Raw genomic sequence first — 15,865 nt, forward strand, 5'->3', positions numbered from 1 at the left:
GCGCTCCTGTTCTCTGCTCCTCTGCCGTTGCTGCTAATAGCTCTCGGCCTTTTTTCTTTCCCCCTGCACTGTGTCATTATGGCAGCCCGATGGCCTCCCACGGTGATTTTTACTGCAAGATGGCTGCACGTTTCCTGCATATTGGCGCTCCGTTTACTTTTTTTTTTCGGCAAGCTGTTAAAACAGCTCCGTTAAGTCGACGGCTAATTTCAATCACAACTTTGGCAGATATCTGAATTCATACGGCAAACGCTCGTGTTTTTTTTAGTACAAAGACTGGAGCGTTGCCTGCATTGCAGCAGCTTTCCTCTGAAGCTGTTTTGGGTTTCAATGCCTGGCTCAAGGGCTGTTTTGGCAGCGATAGGCCTTGGAGTTGATAGCAGGCTTTTCTCTTCGCTATGTTTCCTGCTCTCTTGCAACAGCTATGAATATACAATCAATCAATCATTGTGTATTTTACCTTCTTTTTCTCCCGCTGGCATTGAAGCAGCTTAAAGAGAACTACTTGTGGAAGTAGATGAGTAGTTGGCCCTCCGCCTTGTCGTCTCGCTTCCTCGGATGTATTGATTTTTGCTTTAATTAATTAAATAAATAAGAGAGATCAGAAATAATTGTGAATTTGTGTTTTTAAGGATTTTAAAGCAGCATTCTAGAAGACTGAAACCATTCACATAGATTTTCTAACGCTCATTCGTTGAAGCTCTTTTTTTTTTTTTCAAAGCTGCTCCGATTCAAATTTATAATATTATTAATCGAAGATGTTCGACGTGACATGCGAACGTGGACGCTCGTGTTTAGTGACAACCCCACAGACAATTACCACCCAACTCTGCAGCTGTTGGTGGGGACCAAAAAAGGAGCAAATTATTTTTTATTAAATGTGCCCTTTACCCAGAAAGTCGTCTCTAAGTGAATGCCGGGTGAGTAAACAGGCGAGCGTTGGCTTCCGCAATCACCACCCTGTTGATAAGGTCGTTATGTGTTGTGTTTACAGCTTGTTGCACTGACCCCAGGGGGCAAACAAGTATCAATTAATGAAGCGAAGATTGCTCACCACGTCTCAAAATCCCTTTCTTCTTCTTCTTCTTCTGCCAGCCGGCGTCCAAACAGCTCTACGACGATGAAACCACCTCCTCTGTGTTTGGACTGAGGTCCGTGGTCGACCCCTCTCCCTCCCCGACCCCGTCGCCCTGCGGCTCAGACCGCCCACCGCCGCCGCCGGGTTGGAGCGGCAACGCCGCGACCGCCGGACCGCCCGTCGCAGACAAACCGCGCCTGCAGCTCGGGAGGCGCACCCCGGGTCACTTCCTGCCGCTCGACGTCACAGGTACGATGCGAAAAGCAACGGCGGGAGGTCACGTGTGGAGCAACGGGTCCTTTTGTTCAGGACGCTTTGCATAATTTAGATGATTAAGAAGAGGAAATTCATTCTCTTCTTGGTCGTATGAAAAGTACACATGAGCTTGAGAAAGAAGAACCTCTAGTCTTTGGGATGAAGGTGCTGATGTACCTTTTCTTTAAGGTGAAGCATCTTTCAAGTCTTATCCTCTGGTTGCGAAAGTCACCGTCAAGGCGAGGAGGTGCAAGAGACCCCATCGGTATGCATCTCAGCAAACTCGGCCCGCGGGATGTTTTCTTGGAAAAAAGTTACTGAGGTGGTGCTGCATGGAATATTCTGGACAGAATAAGTATAGATCGCATAATATTCCCAAGTTCTTGCCTTCAAGGGTTTGTACTACGGTATCAAAAGGAATTCATGAATGTTTCATTGCCTGATCCTGAGCCGTCAAAGTCGTAGAAGAGTTTTGCTGTAGTTGAAATCGATGTGTGTGTGTAAACATGGAGAACTGGAATAGCCCACACTCTTAGAAATATAGGTGCTAACTAGAGGAACCATAATGGGTTCTGTGGCTTGTGCCCATAGAAAGACTCTTTCTGATGGTTTTTACTTAAAGGCTGAACCGTCTCTCAAAGGTTCCGAAAAGATGTTCTACGAAGAACCCTTCTATGGTGCAATGGTTGATCTCTGATCCCTCTGTGGAGGTTCTATACAGAACGTTTCCACCTTCTAAATCTGAACCATCAATGTTTTTTGTGGCCTGAGAGGTTCATTGGAGGTAAGCGGATCCTAATGGAACCCTTAGTCTTACAAAGAACCCTTGAAAACACATTTCAGGGTTCTTTGGAAACGGAAATGGTTCTCGTTCGAACCCTTTTGGAACCCGTACGAAGTTGCGATGGTCGTCCAGTCAAAGAGAAAGATGTGTGTGTCTGCTAAAGACGTCTTATTGGTGATTCCATAGTTAGAGCTAAAAAGATAAGTTGTAATAATTAGATTGAAAGGAATTCACGACCTCAATGCACCCAAGAGAGGATTGTATTGGAGATGAATCGGCGTGAATTTCTACATTTTGAAAAGACGGAATACACTATATACAAGGAAAATGTAAAAAATAAATGCTGATTTTGGTCTCTTGAATATGAATGACCTGCTGCAATCATTGCTGACCTAAAAAAACCTCCTAAATGCTAAAAATAGCCTTTTTATTGGCATAACTTTGAGCTAAAAAAGTGTTTATAAGTTATAAAAAAGTTTATATGTTTAGAGGGAAGAAATATGTAGAAACTGTAGCCTCTCAAACCCAAATTAGATTGTATAAATCTAAATGTGATCCAAGGAGGATTTATTGTTGTCATGATGCAACAACACGTGGGTTGCGCAACCAATTTTGCTACAGAGAAAAAAACTAAAGTATTACTTGCATCTCTTAGAATTGCATCATGGGGGATGTAAACGAACCCGCCGGCGTTCCCCGGTCGTGAGTGTGTGACAAGAGAAGGAAAAAGATCTCGTCTTCAATGTTAGGAACACTTTCTGAATGAAGACTCGTCCAAAAAAACACTTTAAAATCTACTGAGTTTTATTTTTAATCTTTAATTTAATAAATCCTATAAATTATTTAATGAAAAAAACACTTATCAACGGATGTATAAAAGAGAACAGATGCAACATCCAAACAGCAGGAAGCTCCGTGTTCCAGAAGGAAAGCCTCGACATTTGTTTTCCTCTCGTTGCTCGTACACACACACGCACGCACACACACACACACACACATGCACGCACACGCACACGCACACACACACACAGACACACACGGATTGCCACTTGACACAAGTTTGAGCTTTAAGGGACAAAAAGCGCTGCAGAAATAAGATCTGACGTCGAGAACATTTTCTCCTTATGATCACATTCGCTATCGCCCTCGCCCGTCTCTGGCAGTCAGCTCTGCTTTATATGTGTGTGTGTCTGTGTGTGTGTGTCTGTGTGTGTGTATGTGTGTGTGTGTGCTGTCAGAGCTGTTAGTGTGCTGTGGTCATCCTCAACAGCATCATTCTGACACTCGTCTCGACCAGGCCTCCTCCTTGTTTACTTTGTGTGTGCGTGTGTGTGTGGTTGTGTGTGGCGTGTGTGTGTGTTTGTTTGTGTGTGTTTGCATGTGCAAATGTGTTGTGCTCCCAATGTTTGGCATAGCAACTGCTTTTGCTTCTCCCCTCCTTTACATGTATCTTTAGTTAAGTATCTCTCTCTCTCTCCCTCCCTCCCCCTCTCTCTCTCTCTCTCTCTCTCTCTCTCTCTCCCACACACCCTCTCCTCACCCACTGTGTAGTGGAGTAGAAGGTCAGGTATAATGATGCATGCCTGTGGCGTTGTACTTGGTGGGTACTCACTTCCTTCTGAGAGAGAGAGAGAGAGAGAGAGAGGAGTACTTTAAGGACATCACGTTTATTCTGACTTTCTTCTGACTGACGACATATCTCATCTATCGTATCTTGTATCTCGTATCTCATATCTCGTATCTCATGTATCGTATCTTGTATCTCGTATCTCATATCTCGTATCTCATGTATTGTATCTTGTATCTCGTATCTCATATCTCGTATCTCATGTATCGTATCTCGTATCTCGTATCTCATGTATCGTATCTTGTATCTCGTATCTCGTATATCATATCTCGTATCTCATGTATCGTATCTTGTATCTCGTATCTCATATCTCGTATCTCATGTATCGTATCTTGTATCTCGTATCTCATATCTTGTATCTCATGTATCGTATCTTGTATCTTGTATCTCGTATATCATATCTCGTATCTCGTATATCATATCTCGTATCTCATATCTCATGTATCGTATCTCGTATCTCATATCTCGTATCTCATATCTCATGTATCGTATCTCGTATCTCGTATATCATATCTCATGTATCGTATCTCGTATCTCATGTATCATATCTCGTATCTCATGTATCGTATCTCGTATCTCGTATATCATATCTCGTATCTTGTATATCATATCTCGTATCTCGTATCTCATATCTCTTATCTCATATCTCATATCTCGTATCTCATATCTCATGTATCGTATCTCGTATCTCGTATCTCTTATCTCATATCTCGTATCTCGTATCTCGTATCTCAGATCTCAGATATCGTATCTCATATCTCATGTATTGTATCTCGTATCTCGTATTTCATATCTCGTATCTCGTATCTCAGATCTCAGATCTCAGATCTCATATCTCATGTATTGTATCTCGTATATCGTATCTCGTATCTCATATCTCATATCTCATGTATCGTATCTCGTATCTCGTATCTCGTATCTCGTATCTCGTATCTCATATCTCATATCTCATATCTCGTATCTCGTATCTCGTATCTCAGATCTCAGATCTCAGATCTCGTATCTCATATCTCATGTATTGTATCTCGTATCTCGTATCTCATATCTCATATCTCGTATCTCTGGACCCCGTCGGCTCCTTACGAAGACGCAAAATCTTTGAGAAACAAACCAAAATGGGTAAATGATCGTTGTTTATTTTTTAAATCCAACAACAGGAGTCCACGACGTTTATGAAGCCCTTGATTCACCTTTTGTTTATCTTTTGTTTATCTTTTATTTAAACAACACATTCTTCATGACAGTTAAATCTGTTGAGACTCGTTGACACGTCTGCTGTGAAGGACTCAAATATACGACTGACTATAAAATATCATACAATATGTTACTGTGACACCCAGTCTCTCTCTCGCTCTCTCCCTCTTTCCCTCTCTCTGTCTCTCTACGTCTCTCTATCTCTGTGTCCTCTCTCTCTCTCTCCCTCTTTCCCTCTCTCTGTCTCTCTACATCTCTCTATCTTTATCTCTGTGTCCTCTCTCTCTCTCTCTCTCTCACTCTCTCTCTCGCTGTCTTTCGTTTTCTCTCCAAACCGGCGAACAGGTAGCTTCTTGCAGCCAGCTTGCTGTTGCCATGGTAACTCGCCTCTCTTCCCCTCTCCTCCCTAAAATAAAAAAATAAGATAGAGAGAGAGAGAAATATTATAGCGGAAAAACAAGTGAGTGAAACTGTCGCCAAGAAGAAGAAGAAGGAGGTGAAGAGGAAGATGGAGGGATATGGGATGAAAGAGTAATGAATGAAGGATAATGAGGGATTGTTTTGTGACAGCGCCCTCCTCCTCCTCTTCCTCCTCCTCCTCTTCCTCCTCCTCCTCTTCCTCCTCCTCTTCCTCCTCCTCCTTCTGCACTTCTCGCTCTGGCAATTTTTCATGAATGGCTGAAACTCTTTGAAGATGTGAATGCAGAGAGACAGACACACACACACAGACACACACACAGACAGACACACAGACAGACACACAGACAGACAAACAGACAGACACACAGACACACAGACACAGACAGACACACAGACAGACAGACAGACACACAGACACAGACAGACACACAGACAGACAGACAGACACACAGACACACAGACACACAGACACACAGACAGACAGACAGACACACAGACGGACAGGCACACAGACAGACAGACAGACAGGCTCACAGACAGACAGACAGACAGACAGTCAGACACACAGACAGACAGACACACACACACACAGACAGACAGACAGACACACAGACACACAGACAGACAGACAGGCACACCGACAGACACACAGACACAGACAGACAGACAGACACACAGACACACAGACAGACAGACAGACACACAGACAGACACACAGACAGGCACACAGACAGACACACAGACAGACAGACAGACAGACACACAGACACACAGACACACACACAGACACACAGACACACAGACACACACACAGACACACAGACACACACACAGACACACACACAGACAGACACACAGACAGACACACAGACAGACAAACAGACAGACACACAGACACACAGACACAGACAGACACACAGACAGACAGACAGACACACAGACACACAGACACACAGACACACAGACAGACAGACAGACACACAGACGGACAGGCACACAGACAGACAGACAGACAGGCTCACAGACAGACAGACAGACAGACAGTCAGACACACAGACAGACAGACACACACACACACAGACAGACAGACAGACACACAGACACACAGACAGACAGACAGGCACACCGACAGACACACAGACACAGACAGACAGACAGACACACAGACACACAGACAGACAGACAGACACACAGACAGACACACAGACAGGCACACAGACAGACACACAGACAGACAGACAGACAGACAGACAGACACACAGACACACAGACACACACACAGACACACACACAGACACACATACACACACACAGACACACAGACACACACACAGACAGACAGACAGACTTTACTTTGTATTTTTGTTTTTGTTTTCAATCTGTCGACTTTAAACGAAGTGTTCGTCTATGATCGTCGAGTTAATAACATTACTGGAGTCTGGCGGCTTTGAGGAGAGCGTATTAATGTTAATAAATCATAACAATTGTCCAAATCCCTGTTCATTGTATCTACCACGTATTCTCTAGCATTGCGTGTGGAACATCGTCGTGTTCAATGCCTGGGAATACGTTTTGAGCACCTTGTTTTTGTGCGTCTCGGTTCAAGCCGTCAGGCTCCAGTTCATTGTCGACCTTTGAAAGATAAAACAATCTCCATTCAAGCTCCTCGTTCTCTCCTCGACCTTTGACCTCATCGCATGGACTCTATCGGCATTGTCGGCCCTGAGAGGAGTAGATCTCATGTTTTAAGGCAAAAACAGGGTTACTCATAACCATTTTGTGCATCACTTACCTTGAATTCCCGAGTAATTGAAACACAAATGGTCGTTTTTGTGGTCGAAAGGACTCATTTAGACACAGAACCTCAGGGTGCACCGCACCCACGGAGAACAGACCGCGTATACCGAACAGACACGATGATGAAAGAGTTGCTGTCTCGTCTCCTCGGTGGAGGCCGCCGATCGTTTATTTATGGCCGCGGGAGCAACACAAAGACTCCCGGCCTCCGAGCGACCGCTCCATCAGAGACGAGGCGGTCGGCGTCCAGAAAAGAAAGACAGACTTTTCTTCTTTTTTTTTAACGGTCTCGGAAAGAAAAACTTTTTCGACTGGATGAAACGAGGATTAAAAGAGGCGATCCAGTCCAGCGGGAAGTGGGCGTACGCAAGACAGCGAGACAGGAAGTCATCATTAAGAAGTCATATTTAGCCTCCGCTGTCGATGTTTCAGCCAAAACACTCTCATTTATTCATGCACAGAACGTCTCGGTGAACCATACGGACAAATTGGTGGAGCAATAGACAGAAGATGAACGACCGAGGCAGATAGACAGGTCGTCAATAGGAAGCAGGCAGACGGGTTGAGAGAACAAACAGCAAAAAGGGTTTTTTATTTCTCGCTGATAACATAAAATGCTCCATGACACATCTGCCAGGGCTCATGGGTTTCACTTTAATCAGTCATTTAATAATTATCCAGCCAGGAAATTGGATTTTCTAGCCACCAAAATTCATTTTGGTGCAAAAGAAACTCATCACATGCCCTCCTAACTTTGATTAATTTGGCCTAGAATGAAACCTAGGCCTTTTATTCAGCTTCTGTTTCATTGTGATAGCTGTTGAAATAATATGTATTTTTTTAACCGCAAACTCCTATGGATCAAAGTCTTGATTGAAGACTTTCTTCCAAAAGGCTTTTTGGCTTTTACATTCAGCGTCAAAACAAGCAGTTATTGAATTTATCAGCCCGGCGCTTAATTCATGAAGAAACACGAATTATGCGGCCGAGTGAGCTTCATGGAGGTGAAGGAGGTGATGGAGGTGATGGAGGTGATGGAGTGGGTACCTGCTGCCTCCGATGACTCATTGGAGTCCTGTCTGCTCAGACCAGGCGTCAGAAGGACAGGAAGTACAACAGAACAGCAGCTTTCTCCAGCAGCATCTGCTGTAAATCGCTCTGGATTGAAAATGTGTATCATAAACATGTTTATGATGGCAGAGGAAACGTGTGGCTTTTCAAGCATGTAGTTACAACAGTTTAATGCGCTCTTTGTCATTTTCAGTGTTCAGCTAAACAGCTGGCGTCACGTCATTTGCGCATCAGCGGCTCAAAGTATTAAAGAAATCCAGAAATCATGACGGATAATGCTCAAAATCTAACCCAAACTACTGGCTTCAGGGCCCCAGAAATTTCATAAGGCTGCCCTCATGTTGAGAGTTTGTAGTCTTTAAACCATTACGTGTTGCAGTTTGTAGTGTTTAAACCAGGAAGTGTTGCAGTTTGTAGTCTTTAAACCATTACGTGTTGCAGTTTGTAGTGTTTAAACCAGGAAGTGTTGCAGTTTGTAGTCTTTAAACCATTACGTGTTGCAGTTTGTAGTGTTTAAACCAGGAAGTGTTGCAGTTTGTAGTGTTTAAACTAGGAAGTGTTGCAGTTTGTAGTCTTTAAACCAGGGAGTGTTGCAGTTTGTAGTCTTTAAACTAGGAAGTGTTGCAGTTTGTAGTCTTTAAACTAGGAAGTGTTGCAGTTTGTAGTCTTTAAACTAGGAAGTGTTGAAATATATATACATATATATGTCGCAAAAAGGTTTTCAGTGTTCCAGCAGTTTATAAGTTTTATTGTGAAACATTTGCAGGAAGTGTTTAATATTATTGACGGTGGTTTAACAGCGATTGAAAATGCAAAGTGGAATTGACTGTTATTTTGTATCATTTTTAAATGAAAACAATTTTTTGGGTAAAAGAAACAGCAGTTGATCACGTTTGACAAGAAGTTAATATGAAATGTGTGGGAGAAGATTTTGCTCAATGAGCTTTATGTGAACAATTTACGAGGAATCATCGATCACGTTGGTTTCATACAGATATAAAAATGTATGGCTGATGCAACTGCAGCCAATGTTTGGTTTAAGCCAGTTGTGTTAAGTTTATGCCCTAATGGTTTGGGGCCTTTTGAACATGCAATGTTCTGTACATTTAGCAGATGTTCACATCGCATTTCTCCACAATGTCACTTAAAATGTATTTTAAATGGTTGAAGCCACATTACTGCCCGGTCTTCGGTCCATCTCCAATAACAATTTCAGCTGAGTGAGACAAGCCCGGTACATTGAGTGTAATAAAAACACTAAATCATATTTATTAAAACGTTGCACCCTTTTAAGAATGACTTTAAATCAGGGGGATGGTGACGGAATCAAATTCCCTCTCGACACATCTCTATCTCTGAAGAGTCGTAATCTCATTCTTCACCGTCCCTCTCCTCTCGCTGACCTCGCTGTGGCTCTGCTGCTTCTCCAGGTGAAGGTAGAGGAGGGAGATTCCACGGCGTCGACCTCCTCCAGCACTCCCCGAACACATCCCCCTCTCCGGGGGAGCCCTCCCCCCACCAGCCCCGCTCCCTGGAACCCGTCACGGACACCTTGCACCAGAACCTCCGCCTGAGGAAGACCCACTCGGACCTCGACACAACCTTAACCGCAGGTGTGTGTGCGCCGCCATTAAAGGGAAGCGCTTACCCTCCAAAATAAATATCTCTACTCATTAACTACTAACCCCAGTTGGTGTTGAAACCTTAGAAACCAGAAAAGGTGTTTTATGCTTTTTTATTTGATGGGTCCATGTCAGCTATTTTTTTGGAAGATGGTGGAAGATCAAAAGATTTCCTTTCTATCTTGTAAAAAAACGTTTTATTTTAGTGTCAATTCACATAAACTAAGCTTTGTTAGACTAATTTTGGCATGTTTGTATTCATGTTAAAAGCGGTCACTGCGGCAGGAAAACATCATAAACATTTTTATCTTTCTGCTTTCAGACAGATCCCACATTTTTAATTTAATGAAAAGAAAAACACAGAGATTGTTTGGTTAATAATTTATGTAAAGAGTTTAACCTGAATAAGGACTTGTTTGCAGGCGAGAAAAAGCACAGCATGTATCTGACACTTTTTTTTGTATTTCTTTTAGAATTGGTAATTGGTTTTGTGTCCATGAGTCACAATATTTGATTATCTATTTTGAATTCTGATCCATTACTGAGGAGCGCAAAAAGACAGTGTGTGTTGGGTAGTTCAAAGTGTGTTTATGCAGCCCGCAGCAGCCAATCACAAAAGGCGCCGATCACAGGAACACCCGAGATGAGTATATAATAAAAAAAGCAAACATTCACATCTTGTCGTAAAAAGAGTGCAATGAATCCTGAAGGTCTGGCTCTGAATGAAATTATGTGCTGACAGTGTGCAGAAGTTTTTTCCAGATATAAGTTGGTAGCCAGAAAAAAAAAAAAGTTTATATAAAGGATGTATTGCTGTTGAAGTATGGAAGACAGTCAATGTGAATCTGCTATACGGTCATGTGAGTTTGTTTGGATCAGTCGTATTAATTGTCTCCTCCCCCACAGGAGACACTCCGGACCATCTCCACCCAGGAACTATGGACACCTCTGGGCTGCTGTGCTCAAACACACCCTCCTCTTCCTGGAACGGACCCAAGGGCTCCACCTTTTCACCCGGGGCGTGGAACGAGCCGTACAATTACAACGCGAACAAAGGCCCGGCGGTCCCGCCAAAACAGCACAGCGTCATCGGAAACGCCGGAGGCGGGATGCAGGACGGGGTGATGTTGGTGAGCTCGGGACAGTCGGTGAGCTCGCACTCCAGTTCGTTTACGTCCGTGAGCAACCCTTCCGGGAGAGGAGGGAACACCATGCCGGGGATTTCACTGGCAGCGGCGATGATGGGGAAGCGGAGCGAGACGGAAGGGGCTGCAGCGGACGGAGGGAGGGGAGGTGGAGGTGGTGGTGGCGGAGGGGGGGTTGCGGAGGAAGGTAGAGGGCGCGAGAGGTCGGCACGTTCCATCGCGGCGGCAAACGCCTTCAAGTTCCGGGAGCGTTCCCTTTCTACGCCCACGGATTCTGGTTCCTTCTGCTTTACGGAAGGTGGTTTAGGGCAGCCAGACGGGAACATCTTGCCCACAGGGAACGGGAATGCTACGGCACTGACAGACCACCAACAACAGCATCATCACTTCCTGGGTTTGGGTGAGAACTATGCACTTCTCTACCCTAGAGGGAGCTCCGAGGACAGCACCAGTACCGCCGACACGATCTCCGTCACGGCTTCGGACTACAGCGCTGACGGCCACTTGCGCCTACGCTCGCGCTCCATCTCGCTGAAGAAATCCAAGCGCAAGCCACCCCCTCCTGTGAGGAGCGTCTCTCTCATGAAGAACCTCGGAGAAGCCGAGGGGCGAATCCACCATGGAGGCGGACTTTACCGGGATGGCCGGCCAAAGAGCCTGCACATCCCCAGGGACCACTTCACGGACTTCCAGTCCGATTTCCTCCTGCCCAGCTCGTCCTGCTCTTCTAAACCCAGTGTTGTAGAGCGGGAGCTGGGCCGTGGATGCACCGATGGACCGCCGAGCCTGGAGGTTCAGGCACCCGAGAGGGAGGGAGAGACAGAGCTGACCTTACCCTCTCACTGGCAGCTGGGGGAGTGGAAGAACGACCCTTACAGGTAGGACATGAAATCTGTCTACTTTCCACTCTGTCTAGTTTTCTTTTTGTCTCTTATGTATTTATAAAGATTGGTAGGTCAAGACTACAAATGCAATGAGTTCTCCTGTCTTCCAGGTCTCTATCAGGCTCCAGCACAGCAACAGGTACCACAGTGATTGAATGTATGAAAGTCAGAGGCAGCTCGGAGTCCCTGCTTGATTCTCCCTCCACCTCCAGAGCGACCTCACCCTCACAGCTCTCCATAGAAACGGACATCAAGGCGTCCTCGCCCTTCAAACCCCCGGGACTCATGTCCCCGTCAAGTGGCTATTCCAGCCAATCAGAGACTCCCACCCTAACTGTTCCCCTCAATCACATGTCAGGTCACGGGACAATAGGGACATTGGGTTGTAAGTTGCGTCCAAAGATCCCAGAAAGGAAATCTTCGCTACCGTCGCCCAAGGACCCGTGTGCGAGGTCTAGATTGTCCTTTGAGATGCCAGGGAATGCACATCTGGAGCTGTCATCCATCAAGCCAAAGCAAAAGGCTAGCAGGCGACATTCTGACACCTCAACGGCGGTGAAGCCGGGGAAAAGCAGTCCCAACTCCTCGCAGGCATTGCCTGTGGTTACCCAGAATGAGCTGAAGACCATTCGGCTTCGCTCCGTTTCCCGTGGTGACTTGGAGGACTGCCCCGACGGGGCGTCTGACACCATCGAAGAGGAACAGCACGGTCGAGACTTTTGTGAGGACCCCAGCCCGCCACCCACCCTACCCAAACCCAAACCACCTGTCGCTGTAAAGCCCCCGTTGCCCAAGCGGCCCCTAAACCTGCTCTTCAAGTCTTCTTCCCCCTCCTCAACTTCCCCCCTAGCCCTCGAGTCACCTCCTGGCTCACCCGTGGACCGGCCTGTGCCCCTGGGCAACATCTACAAAGTCATGAGGAAACCCAAACCCAAAAAACCTCCACCACAAACAACAAGTCCCTCAGTTCTTCCAGATTTGACCACCTCTCCACAAACTGCCTATGATCATCCATTCCTCCACCACTCCCGGTCTCTCTTCGATCTCCCTCCACTTCCGGACCCCCAGCCCCTCCTTGAAGACCCGACAATGGAGCCTGAATTTGACACAAACCCGGAGGTTCGTCTTGGTCCTGGGGACGGAGGATCACTCCCCTCTCAATGCAACAACCAGGAGGCTCCCGAGCTCCAGGACAAAAGCAAGACCCTCCCCTCAAGGATGACAATCTCCTGTCTGGCAGAGCTGTCGGACAAAAAGAAACCCAAGGTGAGCTCTTTAATTTAGGGGTGTCATTAATGGAAACAGTATAAATACAGTTCATGGAGGCAAATAATCAAGTATTTAAATTATCATTCTTGTCCAGGTTCCACCTCCAGTCCCCAAGAAGCCGAATGTGCTGCTTCTTCCCTCGTCGGTCCACTCCTCCACTAATGGGAGCACAGAACGTCAGACCCCCCGGGCTGACAGCCCCGTGGGCCTCCGGTCCCCTGGAGGAACATTCCCACCAGAAGAGTTTCACGGTTCTCCTGGTGTTCCCGAAATGCCAGAGCAAGATGAGGACCACTTGGAAATATACGAGGAGAGCTCAAAAGAGTCATCCCTTCATGATTCATCTCTCACAGAGCTGGAATGGAAAATGGGAAGCACTGAGATTGAGGCGGGTACGTACCTTTTTTTAAAATCTATTTTATAAAACATATTGAGGACCATAAAAAGAAACACCTCGTCAGACGTAAGAGGCATTTATAAACAGGGAAAATAACATGCATGACAGATATGACAATATGACGACATTACAACTATACAAAAAAAGAAAAGAAACAAAAAGAGATATAAATAAGATATCAAGAGTCCAAATAAAATAAATACTGTCCCTTCACCAATACATTTAAAAAACGAAATATACATGAAACAGTTGTCCTGATTATGCCAGAGGAGATTTGGCAGTTTTTTTTAAAGCAAATCAAACCCCAATTGCGCAAAAATTGTCCAGAATCAAAACACAGACTGGTTCCTACTGTTTGCAACAGCGCTGCTGACATTCATCATTATTATCTAATTATTAGCTGCATGTGCATGTGAAAAGTCAGATTTGTCTTTGAATTGCATGCAACACTTATTGTGAATATTGGATTTTGGGGTAGAATTTCTCTCGTCTCGTTCAGACGACTCTGCAGCCAACGAGAAGTCGGTACTGCACATCGCCGAGGAAACGGACGATGTGGCCGGCGCACCCGCAACACACACCACCGAAGACCTGTTCACTATTATTCACAGGTTTGTGTACTTATACTCATCTCATTCATGCATTACACATACTTGCTATAACTCAGGAATATTACAGGAGGTTGGAAAAGGCTTAAAGGTGCATTATTAGCATATTGGCCGAGTTCCCTGCAGGTGTTTTATAACCCGAGAGTGAAGCGCATTGACTGGTTGAGAAGGTGTGAGGCGGACCGGAAGGTTGCCTAGCAACGGCTACACGGACTGCCGGCTACTGTATGACCAATGTCATACACACACACACACACACGTATACACACACACACATACACACACACTTACGCATACACGCACACACAAACAAACCAACGCATACACACACACACACACACACACACACACACACAAGCTGGTCTCTAAGCAACAGGTGTTCATGATGTTACTTCGCATGATGCTGAAAATAGCTTGAAACCCAGAGAAGGAAAAAGGGGGGGGGGGGGGGGGGGGGGGGGATTACATGGATAACTTCCATGTAATCTGTAAATTAAACTCTTCATTGAGGAATATTTCCGCCTTGCCTCCGTTCACACGTGCAACATGGCGATGCCAGAATAGACGCCACGGCGAGGGACCGCCCAGCAGATGTCGGCGAGGCCACACTTATTGAAAACTAGCGACACGTGACACCGCGGTGTAGAATGTAAACATGCTTCTTTATCTCGCCATTCTTCACCGTTTTGCTAACAATCCTCTCTCTTCGCCGCAGGTCCAAGCGAAAGGTCCTCGGCCGCAAGGAGCCGACGGACTCCTTCGGTAGCCGGCAAAGTCTCGTGTCCCCGGTGAAGCACAGCGGCGGCGGCTGCGGCACCGACTTCCGGAACATGACCTTGGGCAGCCAGAGGTCGAGCTCCCGCAACGACAACTTCATGGCCCTGCTTCAGAAGAAAGGCAGCAAGGCGTCCGGCGGAGGTGCCAGAGTCTCCGCCATGGAGCTCCTCAAAAGCACAAACCCTTTGGCGCGGCGGGTCACGGAGTCGGCGCCGGGCGAGGCAGGAGACGCGGCGGCGTACGGGAACAGCAAACCCAACGATCAATGAGCGGAAGTTAACCAGATCGACTAAAGCCACCAAACCAATTCTACGACGTGCGGCCCCGCTGCAGACGGGGCATTTTCGACTAGCGCGTCCAATCGGCTCGCTCCAACTACTGATTGATCATTTGCACCGTCCAATCAAATCGGAGCACATTTTTTTTGGTGGGGGGACAAAACGGTCCCCTCCCATTGGTTGAAGCGCCATCTGTTCCCCGTCAAACTGGTCCCTGAAATCTGTGGAGAGCGATGTTTGTTCCTCGCTGTATTTTCAATGAACGGTGGAGGTTTTAAGGTTTTAAGGTTTTACGTTTTTTTACGTTTTTTGCCGCTCCTTGTGGTCCCCTTTGGGGGGTGGAGGTGGTGATGGATGCATAGCTGGATGGGTGGAGTGGACATATAAGGATATACGGTGGATATCTTCACTCCTCGCTCCTTCTGGATGAAGACAACAAGAGTCCCAGACGACAACAATGTTCATAAATATGAATCTGCCAACAGCTATTACTGATCAGCAAGGTATACCGCGGAAATGAATCCAAGAAATAAATGGAGTAAAAAAATATGACATGAATCGAAGGAACCTGCCCCCCAAAAAAACTCCCCTCGGGCACCGTCATAACTCATAGAGAGGCGTCAGCATCTCAGTGACTTGACCAGGATTAACAAGGAAGA

At 46.0% G+C, this 15,865-nt stretch overlaps 1 protein-coding gene across 1 annotated transcript in view; it reads left to right on the forward strand.

Moving 5' to 3' along the window:
- The window catches only part of nhsl2 (NHS-like 2), a 20,415-nt gene extending 4,550 nt beyond the window's left edge, over positions 1-15,865 (forward strand). The window contains exons 3-9 of the mRNA XM_034557746.1: positions 1,096-1,327; positions 9,657-9,839; positions 10,755-11,871; positions 11,988-13,143; positions 13,241-13,538; positions 14,043-14,154; positions 14,867-15,865. Coding sequence (XP_034413637.1) covers positions 1,096-1,327; positions 9,657-9,839; positions 10,755-11,871; positions 11,988-13,143; positions 13,241-13,538; positions 14,043-14,154; positions 14,867-15,197 — 3,429 coding nt within the window. The 3' untranslated portion in view covers positions 15,198-15,865. The remainder of the gene's footprint in view (positions 1-1,095; positions 1,328-9,656; positions 9,840-10,754; positions 11,872-11,987; positions 13,144-13,240; positions 13,539-14,042; positions 14,155-14,866) is intronic.

The sequence above is a fragment of the Cyclopterus lumpus genome, chromosome 18, assembly GCF_009769545.1.
Source record: "Cyclopterus lumpus isolate fCycLum1 chromosome 18, fCycLum1.pri, whole genome shotgun sequence".
NCBI lineage: Eukaryota > Metazoa > Chordata > Actinopteri > Perciformes > Cyclopteridae > Cyclopterus > Cyclopterus lumpus.